The sequence below is a fragment of the Parambassis ranga genome, chromosome 8 (genome assembly GCF_900634625.1).
Source record: "Parambassis ranga chromosome 8, fParRan2.1, whole genome shotgun sequence".
Lineage (NCBI taxonomy): Eukaryota > Metazoa > Chordata > Actinopteri > Ambassidae > Parambassis > Parambassis ranga.
In genome coordinates this window covers 12,165,884-12,187,850 of record NC_041029.1, presented here as the reverse complement: position 1 = coordinate 12,187,850, position 21,967 = coordinate 12,165,884, and the positions used below count along the sequence as shown (strand labels likewise).

The 21,967-nt window shown below is 42.5% G+C and overlaps 5 protein-coding genes across 5 annotated transcripts; 3 read left to right on the top strand and 2 right to left on the bottom strand.

Moving 5' to 3' along the window:
* Positions 1 to 320: 320 nt before the first annotated feature.
* vac14 (vac14 homolog (S. cerevisiae)) lies at positions 321 to 3,557 on the bottom strand. The gene has a single exon (XM_028413028.1). The coding sequence runs from the start codon at positions 3,353 to 3,355 to the stop codon at positions 983 to 985; it is 2,373 nt and encodes a 790-aa protein (XP_028268829.1). The 5' UTR covers positions 3,356 to 3,557; the 3' UTR covers positions 321 to 982.
* Positions 3,475 to 6,486, top strand: LOC114440550 (zinc finger protein 112-like). The gene is made up of 4 exons (XM_028413047.1): positions 3,475 to 3,959; positions 4,043 to 4,161; positions 4,977 to 5,058; positions 5,137 to 6,486. Exons 1-4 carry the CDS (start codon positions 3,683 to 3,685, stop codon positions 5,985 to 5,987), a joined length of 1,329 nt encoding a protein of 442 aa, XP_028268848.1. The 5' UTR covers positions 3,475 to 3,682; the 3' UTR covers positions 5,988 to 6,486.
* LOC114439957 (oocyte zinc finger protein XlCOF8.4-like) lies at positions 6,421 to 12,014 on the bottom strand. Its single transcript, XM_028412170.1, has 8 exons — positions 11,579 to 12,014; positions 11,374 to 11,455; positions 11,195 to 11,297; positions 10,494 to 11,125; positions 9,179 to 9,506; positions 8,892 to 9,019; positions 8,279 to 8,384; positions 6,421 to 8,191 (listed from the first exon to the last, which is right to left on the bottom strand). Exons 1-8 carry the CDS (start codon positions 11,866 to 11,868, stop codon positions 7,581 to 7,583), a joined length of 2,280 nt encoding a protein of 759 aa, XP_028267971.1. The 5' UTR covers positions 11,869 to 12,014; the 3' UTR covers positions 6,421 to 7,580.
* Positions 12,015 to 12,306: 292 nt separating this feature from the next.
* pgls (6-phosphogluconolactonase) lies at positions 12,307 to 14,814 on the top strand. Its single transcript, XM_028413068.1, has 6 exons — positions 12,307 to 12,397; positions 12,722 to 13,006; positions 13,085 to 13,192; positions 13,274 to 13,375; positions 14,094 to 14,234; positions 14,316 to 14,814. Exons 2-6 carry the CDS (start codon positions 12,743 to 12,745, stop codon positions 14,460 to 14,462), a joined length of 762 nt encoding a protein of 253 aa, XP_028268869.1. The 5' UTR covers positions 12,307 to 12,397; positions 12,722 to 12,742; the 3' UTR covers positions 14,463 to 14,814.
* An 87-nt stretch (positions 14,815 to 14,901) lies between these two features.
* colgalt1a (collagen beta(1-O)galactosyltransferase 1a) lies at positions 14,902 to 21,515 on the top strand. Its single transcript, XM_028413032.1, has 12 exons — positions 14,902 to 15,311; positions 16,976 to 17,086; positions 17,295 to 17,412; positions 17,874 to 18,008; positions 18,077 to 18,281; positions 18,361 to 18,480; positions 18,644 to 18,720; positions 18,842 to 18,948; positions 19,031 to 19,163; positions 19,243 to 19,370; positions 19,641 to 19,847; positions 19,939 to 21,515. Exons 1-12 carry the CDS (start codon positions 15,088 to 15,090, stop codon positions 20,204 to 20,206), a joined length of 1,833 nt encoding a protein of 610 aa, XP_028268833.1. The 5' UTR covers positions 14,902 to 15,087; the 3' UTR covers positions 20,207 to 21,515.
* Positions 21,516 to 21,967: the final 452 nt, after the last annotated feature.

Below are 21,967 nucleotides of genomic sequence, written 5' to 3'. Positions count from 1 at the left end.
AGCTCAGTTTCAAAACAAGCTGGACAGGGCTTCTGTCAGTTTCTCTGAGACACATTAAGATAAAATGCAACCTAATATGAGAGCATATAAACTTATATCACAGAAAAGCTTTCAATTCATTTTTGATGATTTCTGCCTTTTCTCCAATATAATGAAAAATCTTGTGCTAAAAATCCCTACCTATCACTAATTAAGAGGTCTTCATTAGTTTTTTAATCACATTAACTGGGTAGAGCAAACCACTAGTGCATAATATATAATGACACTAATGTGTCAGTAGCTTTCTCCTCCTGCTGCCGTTTCACACATGGATGTTTTTAATCACATGGTCCACTTTATTGATTTTCACACAGCAATGACAAAAGTGCAAAACATAACAGGAATGCTAGATCAATTGTACAAACAAAACTAATACCCGATATATAAAATTAATAGCAGATTAACATAAGCACATTAAAAGCAGAGGGTAACATTTCAAATCAACTGCGCTGACAGATGTGATGAGCAAGAATTTATGCCAGCCATTAAGGCTTTTGTTGAAAACTTCATCAGACAGATTAAGGCAACCCTGAACACATAAGAAGTTAAGAAGTACACACGCTTGTGTTTACAAGAAGAAACTACAGTTTTTCATGTGGAAATCAAATGACATGAATACTGTGCTACATGTCTGAAATGCATGCCAGTTTTACTACAAACACTGTGACCACTTTATTTAGCTGCTGACACGGCATGAAGGAATCTCAGAATATGGCTATTTTTTTACTACCACTAGATGCGATGTGTGGAATATGCAGATTCTCAATTTACACAGAAGGAACTATTTATTTTTTATAGTACATATTAAATATATGTTCTTCTAACATGCTCCTTATAATAACAAAGAATGTACACCCAGTCTTCTAATTATACTAAATACTTTTTGGCTTTGATAACATTTGATCATCCCGTCTTTGACATTTTATCTTTCACTACAGTAACTTCACATCAGCTTCCTGTCAGGGTGATCATTGGCCCGCCCAGAGCGCTGGTGTCGGACCTCCAGGTGTTTGCTCTGGACACGGTCAAAATGCTGCAGCAGCTCGTTGTAATCCATCTGAGCATGAGAGGCACGTTTAGAGGCCGCCTGCTGTTTGGAGTCCATATACTTGGACTCATCCACAGTCCTCATTAGCTCAGGGTTGGGGACGCACTTCAAGCGGTTAGAGAGCAGCTGGAAGGCCTGGCTCTGTGGCAGCAGCATCAACAGACCATACAGTGCCTTTATCAGATACGGGTTGTTCTCCACATCTAGGAGCTGCAGACGCAGGTAGGTGAAAATGGGGCTTTCTATGAGCTGCACCAGCTTATCGACCTCCATCAGGAAGTCTACTGTCACCTCCAGATTCCCAAATTTTTGGATAAGGTCATAGGCGTGCTTGTAGTTCTGTGTGAGGAAGCAGAGAGACACAGTGGCCACAGGGTTGTGGCACCAGGAGCGATAGAGGCAGCAAAACAAAGCGCAGCTCTCCTGAGTGCGAAGGTCTTTAAGCTGGTTACGCAGCTGAAAGAGCTCCGCTGAGGTGAGAAGGATGGTGTTGAGGGTCTGAACCATGGTGGAGGCAAATTTGAGATCCTCCTCCTTGAGCAGGATGTCAGCCATGGAGTGGAAGATGTTCTCTGCATGAAGCAGCAGACATAACTGTCTGATGATGAAAGCCCCTCTGTTGTCCAGAAGTTTCCTCTCCAGACTGAAACGCTTTAGAAGGTTGATCATGAACTTGTAAAAATAGGAGTTCATACTGGGGGTGGAGGGGGAGGAGTCCACTGCTTTGGAGCCTGAGCTAGGCTGCTGTCCTGGCTTGGCACCCTCTGGTACCTTGAGCACTAGTTTGTTGTCAGTGCTGTCGCAGGACAAGGCTTGGTCCGTTTGGCCGGCGGGGGATGAGGCTATCTCAGCTAAGACCTCCAGATCTTTCAGAATGACCTCATCTGACTCATCGGACAGTGTTTTCAGCAGCATCGGGAACAGGCTGTCTGTGTGGCGGAACATTTTGCGTGGTGTCTTGATGTAGAGGTGATAGAGCCATTTGAGCACAGCTATGCGTGTCATCATGCCAGTAGAGGAGTCATGGAGGTGACGGTCTAAAACCTGAACGATACCGTCCAGGTCTAGACTTACCTGAGGCCGATCAGAAGTCGCTGGGGTGAAGAAACTGATATTACTGAAACCAACAGAGTCTTGCGATGCATTTAACATATTGCTGCTATCTGCCTCTGTTTTGGGCTGGCCATCTTCTCTAGATGGCGACCCAGTGCTTGCACTCTTTTCCTCCTCATCATCCTCATCATCTTCAGGAGTCACAAGTTTCATCAGACTGTGATTACAGGCACTAGCAGCTTCCTTGGTATTCTTCTTCCTGTCATCATAGGAAAGGCAAGGCAGCACTGCTGTCAGGATGCCAGACGAGTAGGGGAGCACCACTCTCCCCGCGAGCTGGATGAACTCCCTCATCCACGTCATAGCAGTCAGCTGGATCAGATCATTTGTCAGTTTGGTCTCATCTGCAACCTGGCAGTGGATAACCAGGATGTTGGCCATCTCTGCAAATTTCACACTGGACGGTGTCTTTTTAATCTCCTTCAGAAACTCTCCCAGCACCACCTCACATGTCCTCCGAATCTCTTTGCTGTTGTCTCCCAGTATCTGGAACAGGCCGTCCAGGATTTCAGGGAGATAGTCTAACAGGTTGATATCTGGCACAGACTCTAGGACATGGATCCAAGAAATGATGAACTGCCTGGCATACTGATTGTTGGAGTAGATTCTCTCTCTCAGCAACGGAACAAAAGCCACCAAATCAAACGTGTTGCTCTCTGTAACAATGTCTTTCAGCAGTCTGTCCAGGAGTTCTGATCCGCTTTTCACATTAGGGTCCGGATCTGCTGCAAGCTTGCTGAGACCATCAAAAAGCAAGTTGAAATGTGGCAGCACAGCTCCTCTGGCCACTTTGACTATATTATAGAGAGCCTCACAGGCATAGTAGCGCAAGCGGCTGTCTGAATCATTAAAACACGTGAGTACAGGCTCAATAAGCTCCTTCAGATACAGACCCGAGTCCTTTCCGAGGGCGATGGAGCAAGCTGCCAGTCCAATAAGACCCCCCTTTCGGCTGTGAGGGTGCTGAGAGAGGGCAAACTCCGAAGCCAAAATCTGGATTACGTGCTTGATTTGAGTGGAGTTGTTCTGGGCCACAAACTCCCGCACCAGCTTCTCAATTTCTAGAGCAGCGACTTTCCTCTTCTCGTACAGTTTATCATTCAGAGCCCTGACAATGTTGGGCGTCAGAGGAGAAAAGTCCTTTTCCGTGTTCATATTCGTTTGTCTTCGCTTGTCCCGGTCCCGTCTACTGAATTCTACTAAGATATGAGAAAGAGCGGTTTACATGTATGTCAATTTACTGAAGAAAAGACATCGGCTTGCGCTTTCAATTGTAAACCAGGAAGCCTGGTAATACAGCTCAGCTGACTGGCTACTTCCGCCGGAAACACGTCATCATTGCAACATTTATTTGGGTCCCGCTTTGTGTGTATCGCTGGCTTAAATTAGCTTCGCGTACACTTAATGAATGTTTTCTTTTCGTATTTCCAAGCTTCTTGGACTTTATTTTAGGTACGAGGAGTTTTACTCTTCCTTTCAGCCATGTCGGGCCGCCTCTCTTTTCACTCACAGCTCTCCTCCATCATGGAGACGATGGCCAGGTCTGCCCTGAGTCAGGTCTGCAAACTGGTGGATGAAGACTCGGCTGAGCTGCGATTGGAACTGTCCCGGCTCATGTTTGTTAATTCAGCTCTAGCAGAGAAGGTAAACAGTCTGGAGTGTGAGCTGACTATCGTGAGGAGCGACGCCCCCAAGTTGTGTAAAAGTTATCGCAGCGTGGGCGTTCAGACTGCCTGCCACAAAGACGGGGACGCCCATGGTACGTGGAAGTCATAGTAAACAGCATCAGGTATCGCCTCTGTATTTACTGTTCGCTCTGTTTTGTTCTTTGCCTTTTTTTAGTGTCTCCACCTCCCACTATAGAGGGGATCTTTGGGAAAGACTGGTGTATGGATCTGTGGAAAGACAGAGACCCATACAGTCTGCAGAGATGCTCAGACTCACCACAGTCTACTGAGACGGTGAGACAAAAGTTATGCTATATAAATATATAAATGCAAACAAACTTAAGTAGATACGTTAGCATGCACATTTAACAAAAAACTAATCGAAACACTAGAATACATACATGTGTTTATTCAACATGTGTGAGGAATGTTTTGATGATACATGTTAAAACAAAATTCTGGTAAAATTATCCAAAAACCAAATAATAATGATGGAATATTATTATCAATATTAATATTATAAAAAATATTATGGCTAGACCCAGTAATGTGTCTAGCCAGAATATGGATTTTTTTTCAGTCCTCGGGTTAACTATGTTGTTAAGTGTTTTTATTTATTTTTTACAAAAGCAGTATATCAACATACAGATACAGAGCTAGAACAAGCTGGAACCGGAGAAGGTTTTAATGTTTTTTTTTTACTCTTGTTTCTTTTTCTTTGACTGAAACAGCTGTGATCGTAGAGCCCAACCTACATATTGATTGATATCAGCCAACATCAGGCCAGTCTATGCTATATCTATGTATATTCGCTCATATGCATCTAAAAAAGGTTTTTACAGAATATAATGCAGGAAATGATGCAGAATGATGCTGTCATTGCACAGTTTGAGCATGCTTCACCTCCACTGTTTACTCAGCATCTGGGTCTGGGTTTGTAATATGCTACAGTTGTTTGAAATTGATATAAAGAACAGAAGCTGATGTATCAATATTGGTATATTTCACTCTCCAAATTCAGGATTAGTCCAAGAAGTCCTGTATGATTTGGGCCTCGTTAATAACTAATAAGGCATTGCTGATTTTAGCCTTGTGTTTTTTGTTTTTAGCCTGTTGTAACTCTGCCTGACCAAATTACTGTTGCTGAGATCAAAGAAGAGGACGACACGGAGGAAAAACTTAACACAGAAGGTAAGAGGTGTGAAGTATTTGTCATACACAATTAGGAATTTTCATTTTCTAAGTGTTGGATTTCTTACATCTGTGCAGCAGAGCATGGAGAAATCGTGGCGGTGGATCCGGAGCAGCTGTCAGTTGGTTACTCTGTGGATGGCAGCACCTGCAGTCTATCATTTGATCAGGATGAAGAGCAGCTTGTGTGTACAGATGGAATTGAAGAAGCAACAATGCAGCTGTTGTCAATCAATGAAACAGAAGAGGCCTTCAGCAGTCATATTATTCCAATCGAAGATGACGACGAAGATGATGTACAGTTTGTTCAAGAAAGTCAGCAGGAGCCAACAGTGAACACCGCAGTCGGGCCCAGCCATGACAAACAGCATACATTACCTGTAGACATTACTAAGGACTGCACAGAAAAAGACTCAAAAAAAACTCGCAGACATCAAAATACAGACAAGTTTACTTGTCAGATATGTAGCAGGTCATTCTTTCACAAGGGCACTCTAACACACCACATGAAGTCACACAAGTCAAACTTTTGCAGCATCTGTAAGCAGCATTTCCCCCACAGACACAAGTTAAACTCTCACAGCTGTGTCCCTCGGGTGCCTTCTCATAGAATCACTAAGTCATGCGAGCTGTGCGGGAAGAGCTTTGCCAACCCATCGGCTTTGAGGATCCACTATGTGGTCCACACAGGAGAGAAACCCTACAGCTGCAGCTTTTGTGGGAAAGGCTTCACACAGAAAGGCAATCTGAAGTGTCACCTACGCATCCACACTGGCGAGAGACCTTTCCGCTGTGTTAAATGCGGGAAGACCTTCACGCAAAAGGTGAACCTCAACCACCATTTAATGGCACACATAAACCGTGAGGTTGGAGGAGGGCCCGTTCCTAGGAGAGCTCACCAGAACTTAATGACAGAAGTCTGTCAGTGAGAGATAGTAGAGCAGCACTAGTAGCTTAATTAGAATGTGTCATGTGTTGTGTCTTGCATTAGTGTAATAACACCTCATACCATGTTTGCTCTGTATTCTAGTACTTAATGGTCCCACGTTTTTATTGTTAGTCGCACATGGTCCTAGAATGTGTCAGAGAAGCAACCAGCAAGAGTCTACAGTGCACTGAAGCACATGTAATGAAATGACAACAAACCTGCACCTTGTTACTAGTTTTTTAGCTTTAAACCAGGCTGGGCAATGATTTAATGGTTCCCTGACATCTACTAATTGTCAGTGTTCTAAGCAGAATTTCTGAATACAAGCTGTGGGACTTTTTTTTATTATTTATGGGACATTTTATACAGAATTTAGGCTTACAGAGTTGCATGTTCTACAATATGGGGCCTTTAAAGAAAAACAAGTGGTCAAAAATGTTTCCATTGTTTTTGTCATTGATCTGCTTTTAGATTAAACATGAATGCTCACTTTAAATCTATTTTTGGTGTGATCGAAGTCTAATTTGCAATAATATGTCCCACAATAGGAGTATTTACATCCTGAGCTTAAACAGAACACGTTAGTGCTTTGTGAAGTAAGACGCCTCAGAAATTCAGACAACTTGTCAGTCCTAATCTTCATAGACCATCTCTATATAAAACAGGACTGTATAAATATAGTACAACTGTAGTCATTTTACCAATTTTATGTGATAGCAGCCCGGGGAAAAAACTGCTCCTGAGTTTGGTGGCAGAGCAGCAGATACTTCTGTACTGTCTGCTAGACAGCATCTGTGCCTTGGATGGGTATTACCGTATCTTAGTATCCTCTGAGCTCTGCGCAAACACATCTGACTGATAAATAGTGGGATCACTATTTGTTTAGATAATATATCTCTTGAAGCATACAAGGAAAAAAAGAATTTTGATTTGGCAACAACATCTTTCTACAGAAATAACTAACACTATTTAAACATAGACATTTGCATCACACATTAACACTTTTAAAAGAATTCAATTTTTCCATAAGACAGTCATCCTGCCCCGTTTACTGCCAAGAAATGAGGTGTGGCATATGGGAGATATATCGCTGAAGCAAACATAAGGAGTTGCGGCAAAGAGGTAGTTCTGGAGGTTAATGCTACATGTGTGCAAAACTTCCCAAAGTAATTACTTTGGCATTATCTAGGACAGGCCTTTAGTGGCCTGGAATATTAGGTACTCATAACATGTTACACATGCACTGACGAAATGGAAATGAGGTGTTTTTGTCATAGTTTAGATCAGCTATTGTGTCTCAGCTGATCTATAATAAATAATTGCTGCGGGTGTAGTATAATTTGGCAGAGGACCCCTAAGCAATCAAAGTAAATCCATGGATGTGACACTTATTCTCCAAGCTGCTGTTTAACTGCTGCTCCATTTCTTTTTGCGATAAAGCTAAACATGTGCCAACCCAACAGCGCCAATGTTGGATAATAAAAAATAGTTGATATTATAGACGTAATATTTATAATCTATATTTTTTTATCCAGGTCTGAGGTTTACTGTATAAACATATTGGCATGTGTTGAACCGCTTACAGTTGGACCATTCAGTTGAAGCACTGATGGTGATTTAAGCCATACTTGTACGCATAACATTTTCCACAGTCCACACAGCTGTAAGGCTTTTCCCCCGTATGCGTGCGAAGATGTATGTTCAGAGAGCTTTTCTGGGAAAAGCTTTTGCCGCAGTCCGGACAGCTGTACGGCTTTTCACCTGAGTGCACACGCTGATGCAGCTTCAGGTAGGTTTTTTGAGCAAAGCGCTTCCCGCACACAGAGCAGCTAAACGGTTTCTCACCAGAGTGCCGTCTGATGTGGTCTTTTAGACTGCTCAAGTAGTTGAATATTTTTCCGCAGAACAAACACTCAAACTGTTTTAATTGCTTCACAGGTCTGGGCTGAATGGCAGCCTCTTTGGTTGCACTCGTGGGGATATTGTTGGTATAGTTTGAGTACTCCGCCGTGGCTGAAGGAGGATTGGTGCTGTCAACCAGAACACCCATGGTTGCGTCATCTATCAACTTGTCCATTATTGTCGGCTGTGTGTGCTGCTGTATTTGACTGTCAGACGTCATGGGGAAGCTGTTTAAATCCTCTGAGTGAAGCTGCAGTTCATCAACTGCCCTATGAAGCATGCTGTCCTCAAACATCCCAACAACTGTCAAAACAAAACAATACATTTACATCATACAAACAAATCATTAAGGTGATTTGATTTTGTGTTTTATATTTAATCCACACTTACTTTTTCTGTTATCGGCAAGGTTCATATGCTGTCCAATAGGATGATCATCATACGCCTCCTCCTTGACGAAGATGAGATCAGGTTCTCTTTCCATCAAGTCAGTTGCCTAACAAAGAAGTACAGTCACAATGATCAATCAGCATGAATTGGAAAAACCAAACCGAGGTGTTAGGGGTATCAGGAGAGTGCAACATATGCAAATAGAGAAATTAAGATAATAAATGCACAAATATACAAACAAGACCACAAATATTTTTCAGGGGACCTCAAGAAGTGTTAGAACTAGCTAGAACACAGTGTTTAGTGCTTTGTGTATGTGTGTGTGTGTTTGTTTTTGTGTGTCTTTTACTGACAGAAATTAGATTCATTTAACATCCTGGTCACATTGTTTTGTAGCCTATACCTTATTATTAGCCTGCTACTTTAAGTAATGTGATGGAGTCACACTTTTATTGTTTCTCCTAGAAGCAACACACATACAGCAGGTTTCATTATATGCATGTGTGGTGAGCATTTCATATTTATCTGTATTACTGCACATACTCTGTACCGAGTATGTGCAATGCGTGGTAAAATCGCATTCTGTTTTAAGTGCATTAAAGGATTCACTGACGTGTGCTCCCATGCTTGTCATAGCAGCAGCATCCATTGGCTCTCTCCTTTGAGAGGACAGCTTCTCCTCTCTCCACAGGTCCATGCACCAGTCCTTTCCAAACATGGCTGGAGCAGCCTGGTGCTGATCTGGAAGAAGAAGGAACAGATGTTTGAGCTCATATATATCACCAAGACATGAAGGTAACTGTGAAGGTAACTCAGTTAAGATGGTTGGAGTGTGCAGCACAGCTAGCAAACATGCTACAAACAATAGTATGGCAACCTAGAGAGGTCTAGGGGTCTGACCTGCAGGGTTCCGACGGCTGACACCGTTGTTGACATGTGCAGGGTAGGTCTGCGCCTCCCTCGCTGCTCTCAGTTGGACCTCTAGTGAGTAACATCTCTTCTTCAGAGCCTCGTTCTCCGTCTTGTGCAGAGATATCTCGGTGTGAAGGACGGAGGAGCATTCATCAGCCAGGTTGCCAATTTCAATCAAAGCCGCCTTTGTCAGCTTGTCCAGGATGGCAGCCAACTGCGCCCGAAAGCTTCGGTTTGAGGTGTCGCACATCATGTCGCCAAGGAAGCTCAATGTTTCGATTTTTTTGGCAAGACTCCCAGCGAAACAACAGCGGTCCTTTAATCAAATATGTGATATAGCTGTGTCGCAAGGGATTGTGGGAAATGGCATGCAGTTCACTGTCATTGAGTTCACCACCGTTTACGGCGAGCACCTGAAGGCAACACAGAATGTAAACCCTGAATCACAATGTTTGAACAAATTAGAGTAAAAAAGGACATTTTTATATTCGAATGATAGATATTTTTTCACGCAATATTAATTGTATTTATATCAAAAGATTTCTTCAACAATTGCCATTACTATTAACCCCTGTACAATGCATACATTCCATGTATCTCTATCATGATAACTGTATTTCTGAATTTAAAACACTGGAAGAATCTTTTATATTTCACTTTGTTAGTGTATTGTCATTATTTTTGTGCTGCACGTTCCAACTTGGAAACACAACTTGGAGTGTTCGCTGCCATCTAGCGGTTACTGTGAGAACTGCAACACGACTTTGTTTACAGCACAATGATGAGTAATTGTCACCAAACTTCTGTCACAATATAGTTTACAATATAATATTATAAAAGGGAACTGTAAGAACACTGCTAATAATGACTGTATTGGTCTGTATTCTCCCTTTCTGAGGTTCACTAAAAGTGCATCTTTCTGTCATCAATGGATCCACTGCCCTGTAGTGGTAAGAATACAAAGCTGCAATATCTATAATTTGCCCTAAATTATATAATTATATTATTATATTATATATTAAAAATATATTGCCATTGTTATGTATTTACAACTTATATGTTGTTATATTTATCAGACGTATCATTTAGAATACACTGATAACACAACAATTAAAGTAGCCTATATCTTTCTTTTGTCACAGTTCTTGTATGAAAATGCGTACTGACATTTATTTATGGTAGTGAAGACAACTCTGAGGCAAAGACAACTTTATTTCCCACAAAATATTCAAATCAGACAGTTACATTCAGATCTGTATTTTTAAGTGGTTCCATTCATGAATGTTCCACTGAATGTGGGTGCGCTGGACTCACTGCCATATGTGTTTAAACTAGGATCTAGATGCACTGCAAGATGTTTTTTCAGATTACAGTTCTTTGTAAAACCTTTGCCACATTTCATACAAACAAAAGGCTTTTCTCCCGTGTGTGTGCGCTGATGCATATCGAGGGTGCACTTCTGAATGAAGCCTTTTCCACAAATAGGGCAGCCGTATGGCTTCTCCCCAGTGTGGGTGCGCTGGTGTGTATACAGGTGCCCCTTTTGTGCATAGCGTTTTCCACACAGAGTGCATCTGAACGGTTTCTCCCCTGTGTGGCTCCTCTGGTGTATTTCAAGCTGGCTAAAGCATCGGAAGCTCTTGCCGCACTGCAGGCAGCCAAACCTCTTTGCAGTGGAGTTCCTCAGGTTGTGAAGCTTCATGTTTCTGAGTACACCTAAGTTTTGGGAGGTTACATTTTGAGCCAAACTTTTCCCAAGTTCTAGGTTTGTGTGTGCAGGTGCAAGCTGTGGATTCCACTCTCTCCTCCCTGTTTCAGTGAGAGATGACTGGGTGCTCAGAGGCACAAAGCTGTCACTGAACAGAGGCTCTGCGGCAGGTTTGGCACGCTGTGGCACATCTGTGCTCTTCAGTGTTGGTGCTACATTTTCCCTTCCTGTAGAAACATTTACAAAACATTACAGATTTGATCTCTGTGGTTTAGGTGTCCAAATGTAATACTTACTATTTCTGCTTTTCCAGTCTTCTTCAAAGTTTCCACTGTCCACCTCTGAGGGCTCCTCCTTCACCACTATAAGTTCAGGCTGCTCTTTCTGTGGATTTGGAAGCTAATAAGAAAGTATATATTATTTCTCCCTCTTACAGGACACTGCATATAATGACATGATAAGTCTACAGACTTACTTCAGCAGCAGCAGCATTCTGTCCCCCTTGATGCAAACTGCTCATCTCTGTGGAGGAACTTATGCTCTCCCACGGGCTTTCTCTATATGCAATTACAGTGATACATCAGGCAGGATGAAGACAGCGGAGGTCACGATGGAGATTATTTTATTGTGTCAGACACTATAACCGCCTACCGGCTGCACACATGAATCACCAAGCCTACCTTTTTATGGCAGGTCTTGTCCTGTCAGGTTCCAGCAGTCCGTTTTCTGAAGCGTCCCTCACCACCTCTGCAGCTGCGTCCTGCCTGCTCCCCTGTGCTATGTAAAGCAGTTTCTCCATCAGTTGCAGTTTCTCTGTGAGCGACGCGATTTCGTTCCGCCCTCTTGTTATCTCTATTTTGAGCATTTTCGACTCGATCTCGACCAGTTTGCTTATTTCCATTACAGCTGTTTTGGACAGCGCGTCCATAATGGAGACGAGCTGTGCCTGGAAAGAAAAGACAGTCGACATGTTGCTTAGGGGTTTCTGTGGCACACTGGACGCACGCAGACGAGTTGTTGCAGCTAACAGGTCCTTAAGGGTCACTGTAAGATGTAGTTACAATGAAATACAGAGGAGAGCGGAGATGCGTGTGCATGCCGACAAGAGACGCGTGAGTCTCTTCAAAACTCAAGTGCTTGAAATGGGTGCAACGTTTCCCCCTGCCGGCTGGGGGGACGCATTGCAACCACACGCAAAACTACAATAAACAGCTTTTATAGCCTTAATTTATTTCTGCGTGGACGTCGACATAGCACGTAAGTCGCAAAATTCTCTTTGATTATTTGTTAATGCATTCTTTTCAATTTATTAATCGATTGACTAACTTTTTGCTGTGTTGTTGTTGTGGTTCAGTTTGAGACTACATTGACCAGAATGCCACGCTGCATTACGACAGAACGTGATTGGCTGTCGTTAAATTCGTTTCAGGAAGTGACTTTCCTAAATGTTCCGACTGAAATCCCTCATGACAATCTCCTATTGAGACTCCCACTACTGGGTAAGGAAGCGTCGTTATTCGGAGTGTGTTAACTAATGTAAAAAAATGCACGACTGGTTGGTTTAGGATGTAAATACCACCATGGCTCCCTGCTCATATTGTCTTAATGTCTGTGTTGTGTCCTTATTTGAACCTGTTTTTGAACTTCAGTCGTGTGTTAATGTTTACTCAACAGTAGTTTTAAAAATTTGCTTCAACAGATTAACATGTCATTTAGATGATTTATGGAGGATCAACTGTGACACATCATGAGGACATATGCAGAAATATGTGGTAATGGACTTCCTTGTGTATTGCTACATTCTTTGTCTTCTTCCTTGTCAGTTCTGCTCACACAGTGTTGTCATGGCTGCAAGAAGAGTTGTGGTGTTCCCCTCTTCAGCGGAGCTTGGCCCAGTTCTGGCCCATCTGGTGACATCACAGGCTGAGAAGGCCATCAGCTCTCGTGGGAGGTTCACCCTTGGCCTCTCTGGAGGAAGCCTGGTGTCCATGCTTAGCAAAGAGCTGCCCGTCCTGCCAGATCTGGACTGCAGTAAATGGGTGGTTGGATTCTGCGACGAGCGACTGGTGTCCTTCGATGATCCAGAGAGCACTTATGGGCTGTACAAGGTAGCTCGCATGTATGATGCATTAATGCAAGTCATTCTATTACTTTTAGATATAATGCAGCACTTTTCTTTTTTTCAGAATCAGCTGTTTTCCAAAGTCAACATCCCTGACTGTGGGATCTTGGCAATCAACTCCTGTCTGCCAGTGAACGAGTGTGCTGAGGATTATACCTGCAAACTTAAAGAGGTGACAATCAGTTGCACGATTTTACACTTAAATTACCTGCATGATTTTGACTAGATTGCTTTGCTATTTTCAAACACACAGGCCTTTCCAGGGGACAGCTTTCCTGTGTTTGACCTGTTACTGTTGGGTATGGGGCCTGATGGACACACCTGTTCACTCTTTCCAGGCCATCCTCTTCTGGAGGTGAGGCTGCAATTCATTGACTTTTCCCGGTTCTCATAGTCAAGGATGCTACCTAGATTGCTACCCATGATGGAGAGATAACTTTATAGAACAGCAAATGTATTTATCAATAAAGTGGTCGTCCCTTCACCGCTTTCTGCCATCCTTTGTGTGTGCACAGATGTACAAAGGCATCCTTGTTAGGATTGAAAGGTTAGATTATGATTTAGCATCTAGAAACTCACTTTGTTGCATCTATGGATTAGTTCTAGCTTAAAATATTGCATGTTTCTTACAACACATTTCTATGGCGGGATGATCTATTTTAGACTTTTCTATAAATGCCCCATGTCATTTAATTGCAGGGCATTCTACAGTGTTTCATGCAACATCTCATTTATAGAATAAATTTGCTATTGCAGAAGCAGGATTTAGGGATTTAGGGATGCGTGATACTCTTGAATGTGGTTTCCTGATTTGCTCCACCAAAAGAAAAACTCTGATCCCCTGTACTTTTCTAAGTCTCTCCCTTCACTATGTGTGGGTCACTGTTGGCTTTTAATTTATACATAACTGTTTATTGTCGTCCCTGCTTACACATCTGCAAGATAATCTGCCATATGTTGCGTTTTATAATTGGATGTTAGTGTGAAAGTGTAGTCTTTAGTTACGCATCTCACATTGGTACTGTTTGGAAATATGATAGATGACAGACTGTGGGTGTGTACCCCATATTTAGGAAACTGAGAAGATCGTGGCCCCCATCAGTGACTCTCCCAAACCACCGCCACAGCGTGTAACTATGACTTTCCCTGTGGTGAACTCTGCACGCTGTGTGGCTTTCGTGTCAACAGGAGGGAGCAAGGCACCCGTCCTGAAGGTAACGTTCAAAGTATTTGATCAAACATGTAGGTTATGTTACAGTGCTGCATTGTAACACAGTGGATTTTTTTTTTTGCAGGAAGTGCTGGAGGCTGGAGAGGGTTCAGGATTCCCAGCTGCACGAGTTCTCCCAACCAGTGGCGAGCTGTTCTGGCTTGTTGATGAGCCTGCAGCAGCTTCCTTAACTATTCAGGTAGAAAGATTAGGTTCAGGGGCCAAACTGTAAACAGGCTGCACAATTAAGTCAGCAGGAGGTCAGCACTGTGTTAAAAACAATGAAAAAGAACAACACATTCCTAAAGAGGTCAGACAGTGGGAAAGGATAAAGAGAGGAACCTTTTGTTGTGTAGCACTTAATGGACATTTGTGTGTATTTTTAAGGGTTGTCAGTTTTGTAACATACAATACACATACTGATAATCAACTGGGGAGACATGTTGCATTCAGAGTTTGTTAGCAGACAACTTATTTAAATCTCTGTGTCTTAAAAAACAGGATCACAAATGGAAAGCTGTTGTAGTTCTTCAAACATCCTTTGTAAAATATCAAATAAAGACACACATCTGCGATTCTGAAAACCTACATGTATGTGCCAATTAAAAAACTTATATGTTAGGTGATAATTTGTTCACCGACTTAGAAGCCCATCCCCTTTAAGACCTCAACACATCCACCCCTTTAAAGTCAGCTTCTCACTGCTGTCACATCAGGAGCCGCTGCTGCTGGCCACAGACTTTCCTTACTGGTGATGACCACGCACAGCAAAGAGACAACTTTCCTATAGCTCATAGCGAGCCACACCCACCGTCTATCCACATATTACTGGTAAATTGTATAATTTATTAGTCGCCATGTACGGGCTCTCCGGCCTCCCCGCCGCCCTGCTGCTCCTGCTCCTCTCCTGCCGCGGTCCTGCTTGGGGATACTTCGCGGAGGAGCGCTGGAGCCCCGAGTCTCCGCTCCTCGCTCCACGGGTCCTTCTCGCCCTCATTTGCAGAAACTCGGAGCATTCCTTGCCGTATTTCCTGGGTACTATTGAGCGCCTCAACTATCCCAAGGACCGCATGGCTCTCTGGTGAGTTGTTTTTCCAAGGTTTGCTAACAGTGAAGCGGCTAATAAGTGAAGTTAATGCATCTTGTTAGCTGGTCAGAAACGTCTTGTTTTATCAAAGCGTAGCTCTCATGAGAAAAAGTATTGGACAATTGGGCGAAGTGAGTAAACGGGGTAACCAAGATGGCTTTGGAAAGAAAGCTAAGTTGTGTTGCGCAGAGTACTTTTCGGGTAAAGTAACTGTTCCACTTTGAACTAGCACAACAACAGCGAGGTCAGACCACACAAACCCTGTAAAAGCAACCGTGAGTAGCCACTGCTCGGCGGGGGGCAGAGGTAAACACATCTGGACACTGTGCTCATCAAGGTAGCGTTACATTGATCTGTATACGTGGAGGGGAGGGGACGAGGAGGGGACTGATTTGGCCACGAGGGGAGCTGTGTGATTTTAACATGCAAGCCCTAATAACGTGAGTGAGTGTGGAGACTGTGCTGCCTGTCTGCTAATGCTAATGCTCAGAGAGCTTCCTCCATCCCTTCCTTCCCATTTCTCTTTATAATATAACGCCACAAACCTGATCCATGTTAACAGGCCCAAGATCACCCTCTATAAAGTGACATGAGAAAGTTTGCCTGTACTCTTCACTCTAAATGCAGGTGAAGTGGAAATCTAGTCATATTATGCAGACTTCTGCCTCTGTTGCCAGTTTTCCTGACACAATTCTGATATCTGTCATTTTGTGATAAACTTGACTTTCAATTAATGTAATCAGTTGTGCACATTTATGTTCAGGACAATGTAAACATCTGTCTACATGGCTTAGGTAAAAGCCAGAAGAGGTGAAAGGAGTCACTTATCTACTTGCTTAAAGAGCCCACACTCAGCTCTGTGCTTGTGGGTGGTGGGGTGGCGAGTTGTAAACACTGCATTTTCTGTGCAGTTCTCTGGAGCTTTTTTGCAGCTGTTTGCAAACGAGCCAAATTCTCAGACTGAGAAAAAGCGTAGTGTCTGCAATTAGACCCACTCTTCTGCTCCATAGCAGCAACACTAGACCAGATACAAGTGACATACGTGCGCAGATGTATGTTTAGAGTACAAGCACTAAAAACTAGGCTTTCATAAATATTGTTCTATCTGAAGATAAACAGGAAAAGTTCTGTGTAATTCACAGTTTAAGGACTTGAAGGTTGGACGGGCAGGGAAGAAGCAGCTTAGCAAGAAGCTACAGTGTTCTCACAGATCTGTGTGAAGTCCATCCTGGCTCTCACCTACATGAGTAAAATACAAACCCAGCTGGCTGCGGTGCAGATGTTGTTTTTGCAAAAGAGACTGTTGGTCATGAAATGAAGACTGGATGTGTTGTAGCACTTTTTCCTGACAGGCAGAGCTGGATCAAGCATGTGTCTTTCACATACTATTCTTTTGAGAGGCTGCTCTCAACTACACCTGCTGTGTGTTTTGCAATGTTGGTATCAGTAACATTTTTTTTAGTTTCCCACAGCCGTTGACAATGAGTTAACACAAAGTGAACACAGGACTATTGTTATTTGAGTCATGGTTTTACCTTTCTGTTCTGGTCTCAGCTTGAGCCCAGCCTGCTTCTTGTGCTACATTCAACCATTGTTAACATGCTCATGTAGAAAAGTTCCATTTATTCATTTACATGAACTGTGCTCTGTGTTGACAGGGTAGCAACTGATCATAATGAGGACAACACCACAGCTATTCTGCAAGACTGGCTCACAAAAGTACAGAACCAGTATCATTATGTGGAGTGGAGGCCAAAGGAACAACCCAGGTCAGTGATTTACTAGAGTTCTCCAGGTCACAACTACAGTGTGTCTATTTAAAGGGACAGCTGACACCAAAATTAAACATTTTTCTGATTGTTTGTAGTGTGAGTTTCAGATATCTGGAATCAACCCAAACAATTTTAATGTACAATTCAATATGGAGTTTTAGTTTTGAGGTGAATTGTTCCTCTGACATCAGCATGTCTACTGTAGTCGTTATGCAGATGAAGACGGTCCGAAGCAGTGGCCGGATGCCCGGTATGAGCATGTTATGAAGCTTCGGCAAGTAGCGCTAGAGTCGGCTCGTGAGATGTGGGCAGACTACTTTATGGTAGGTCAATAAAACTGCTTTTTACAGTGACACAAGAGTTTAAAAAAGTTTCGATTTTAAGCACTAAGCCAATGCTTTAGCTCTATTTTTGTCAGTCAGTAATAGCACAGACAGAAACAGTCTACTAGCTACTGTAATTTAAGTTGGGCACAGTGAGCTAAAAAATGATTTATGCTTTGTTAAGTTAAATTGTATCTTCATTTAGATTCATGAACCTGAACTGAAGCACAGTGCACATTTCTATTTGTATCCCAGCCCAGCCCACATTGTCTAGCTAAAGTGGGGTATAATTTGCAAGAAAATTTCATCCAGAATTGCAATAATTTTGTGCTCCTAGTCTTCTTTCTTAAATTTCTCCCTTGTGACTAGAAGTAAATAGTCTGTGGATATTTTACTAGTAACTTGGATCTCAGTTTTAATCTTTATGCTCTGCTCAGTATTTTCTTCTTTCTTTTGTGAAGCTGGCAGATTGTGATAACCTCCTCACCAACCCCAATGTGCTCTGGAAGCTCATGAAAGAGAATAAGACCATTATCGCTCCAGTGCTTGAATCCCGTGCGGCCTATTCAAACTTCTGGTGTGGAATGACCTCCCAGGTATCTGTGTGTGTATACAAACGTAACAGTTAAGCCCTATCAGCTGTTAACCAGCCCTTCTCTTGCAGGGTTACTATAAGCGCACTCCTGCCTACTTACCCATGAGGAAACAGGTGAAGAAAGGCTGCTTTGCTGTTCCAATGGTCCATTCCACATTCCTGATTGACCTCAGAAAAGAGGCTTCCAGGAGGCTGGCCTTTCACCCACCACACCCAGAATACAGCTGGTCTTTTGATGATATCATTGTGTTTGCATACTCTGCTCGGATGGCAGGTGTGATACAGTCCAGTACTTGGATCATCCATCTGCAACTTACATTTGGATTTACAATTCCATCTTCTGCTCTCTACAGATGTTCAAATGTTTGTATGTAACAGAGAGACCTATGGTTTCTTCCCTGTGCCACTACGCTCCCACAATACTTTACAGGATGAAGCTGACAGCTTCACACACACACTGTTAGAAGTTAATGGTGAGTAGTTTGCATTCAAACATGACTTTGCCACTGTCTCTGTTTTTTGTCTGGCTTAAGTAACTATTCTACTTTCTGCTGCTTCATCTAAAGTGACTTCCAGCATGAGTTTCTACATATCACTTATACCATTTCTGCATCCATCTTCCCTCTTACTGTGTAGTGCGACACTCCCCAGTGATGCCCTCCAAACACATAAGTGTTCCTAGGAAACAACCTGACAAACTAGGCTTTGATGAGGTAAGGAATGATGTGAAGATGGAATCTGCAAAAATGGCCCTCTTTTCATTTTCTGCGCTGAAAGCCTCCCTCTGCTGTTGAAACCTATAATGACACTGACTGGCTCCTGCTGCATGTGCAGGTGTTTATGATAAATCTGAAGAGGCGGGCTGACCGCAGACAGCGCATGCTGAGGGCACTGCACCACCAGGAGATTGCCTGTAAAGTCATTTCAGCTGTGGATGGGAAGTAAGTTCACTCAGCCTGATGATTCCATGTGATCACTGTGTGTGTTTTCTTTTTACCATTTCTACTCCTGTCTTTATTTCAGAGCTATGAATATCAGTGAAATCCATTCAATGGGCATCCACATGCTCCCTGGATACAGTGACCCTTATCATGGTCGACCACTGACAAAGGGAGAGCTGGGCTGTTTTCTCTCCCACCACAACATCTGGAAAGAGGTAAAGCCCTGAGGCATGCCATTTGAACATTTGTGTATTAAACAATGCAACTTACTAATAAACCTGTGTCTGGCCTTAGATTGTGGAGCGAGGCCTGCAGACCTCTCTGGTGATTGAAGATGACCTGCGATTTGAGGTCTTCTTCAAACGCCGCCTGATGAACTTAATGCGTGAAGTGGACAATGAAGGACTGGATTGGGATCTTATGTGAGTTCATGCTTCCTGTGCAATCTTTAAATGCCTCATGTATGAATTTGAATTAATTAATATGTATTAATCAGTTTTTATTGCCAGTGTGTGCAGGGACTCCTGTTGTTTTTTTTCCCTCTGGAGCTCAGATGAGTTGCTGTCCACTCTCACTGTGTTTACCTAGAGATGACATTATCATGCAGTTTAAGCTTAGCCAGCTTTAACTATAACTTTATTAAGGTGCTACTCCTTCTCACCGTTTTTTTTTGTTGTCTTTGTTGTCTCTAGTTATATTGGCCGGAAGAGAATGCAAGTGGCTCACCCAGAGAAAGCAGTGCCAAATGTACGCAGCATAGTGGAAGCAGACTATTCATATTGGACGCTAGGTTATATGATGTCATTAAAGGGCGCTCAGAAGCTTTTGAGAGCAGAGCCCTTAAAGAGGGTTTTACCTGTGGATGAGTTTCTTCCTATAATGTACAATAAACACCCAGTGTAAGTGTTTACCACAACTACACACGCACTCAAAACACATACTTCTACTAAGCTTCTTTTGGTTTTGTTGACCTGGCCTTTTCCTTCACAGGTCTGATTATATGGACCAGTTTGAAACCAGGGACCTGAAAGCATTCTCCGCAGAGCCTCTCCTAGTGTATCCAACACACTACACAGGCGACACAGGCTACATCAGTGACACCGAGACCTCCACTGTGTGGGACAATGACAAGGTCCGTACAGACTGGGACAGAGCACGCTCAGGAAAAACTCGCGAGCAGGCCAAGATCAGCACTGAGGCCCAGAACTCAGATGTGCTGCAGTCCCCTTTGGACAGTACAGCACGGGACGAGCTATGAGAGAATCTGAGCCAGAGCCTTTGAAAAATGTAAAGGCGCACAAGACTAGCAACTTTAGTTTTTTCATCATGTTTTATTCTAGATCACTTTGATTTTCCATCACAGCAGGGACGTGACATCCAATTTCAATTCAAATCGAACCAAAATGTTGAAACTACAAGTAGTGTAATGGGAAAATAGTTACAACATACCATACCAATAATCTTTCCAGATAGAACTGCAGAAAGTCATTTAGAGTACATAATAATAATTTTTCAGTCATTTATTTCGAGTCGTTTATTAAATGTAGGCATGAAATATGTTTTTTCACAACCTCCAAATGTTTTTGTTTTTAGGGTTATCAAGAGATCTCATTCATCAGATGTGATGAATAAAAAAGGGATCATGTGCGTGTTAAGTCAGCTCATAGTTTTTAATTTAAAAAGGCACTAGACTTGCCATTTGAAATGGCATTTGCAGTACCCAACTTCTGTCTGTCATACAGAAACGAACACTTATGTGAAATTGGACTGTAACCTTTCAAGACTAATTTGACATTACTGTGAATTTTTTAAATAATTTTGAGAATGGAGCTACAAATACACCCATTCAACATCAATTACATCAATTTCTTCAACAGATCTTTATTATTATTTATCTAGTTTTTTTTTACATTTACTTTTTCATTTTCCTATGTTAACCAGCACGTTAGATGCTTGTTGCAAATTTTTATTATAGCACCGCAAAATCGCAGGAATACAGAAATATGCCTGTGCCTCAAACCAGCTCAAGACATGACAAGTCTGGGAGACAAAGCCCTGCACATACTTTTATGTTCCCTTTCAGTTCCTCAGACAGGACCCAGCCAGCCACATCCACAATAAACATATTAATGCAATATTGATTTGAACATTTGAAGAAACGAAATGCTGTATATCAAATTCTCTTTAACTGATTATTGTGTTTGGCAAAATAATTTGACTACTGCTTTTTAGGGGACGTGTCAAATTTGCTGAACCATACAAAAACTACACTTGATGGGTTTGTTTTTACAGCCGGTAGCAACCAGTATTTCAGTGCAACATCACACTGTAGACATGTTAACCAGACTAGGATTATTTACTATAGCTTGGTATGGGTATAATGAGCAGTACCGGTCTGTCAATCTGATAACTTTTTAAGTTTGAATCATCATGCTTTTCACGGCTTATTTATTCTGTCATGGGTTCCCTGTCACATGGCCCATTATATGGAGACTTTTTGGGGAGCGATTCACTCACTGACTGTGCAACAAACAAACAATAAAATGTTATATTTTTAATTGGTTGAATTTCTGATTACTGTGTACTATATGCTGGTGTAACTTTTTTTCTGTTAAAATGCAGATATTAATGACCATGAAGGCCAGGCACAGAGGCAGGAGTGAGTTAGTAGAGGACCAGAACATGTTACGTGGTCAAAATAAGGTGAGCCAAGCTGAGAGGAGTACAGGGAGCACAGGGGGAGTAGATGAGGCGGGAGATCCAGGAAGGAAGGCAGAGGCTGCAGAGAGTGACCATGACAGAGCAGAGCATTGGTAGAGGGCTTGATTGCTGAGATTGATGTACATACAGCTGGTGAGTCTCTGCTGCAGGACTCACAGAAAACACACACATAATGGAGAGAATCAAAAGCAAAGGGCATGAGAGTGACATCTAAATGTTACAGCTAATGAGCGGTTGATGAATGTGTCTGACTGAGGGAGCATCTGTTTGATGCGGCACCTGGTGTTTTCTTTACTTA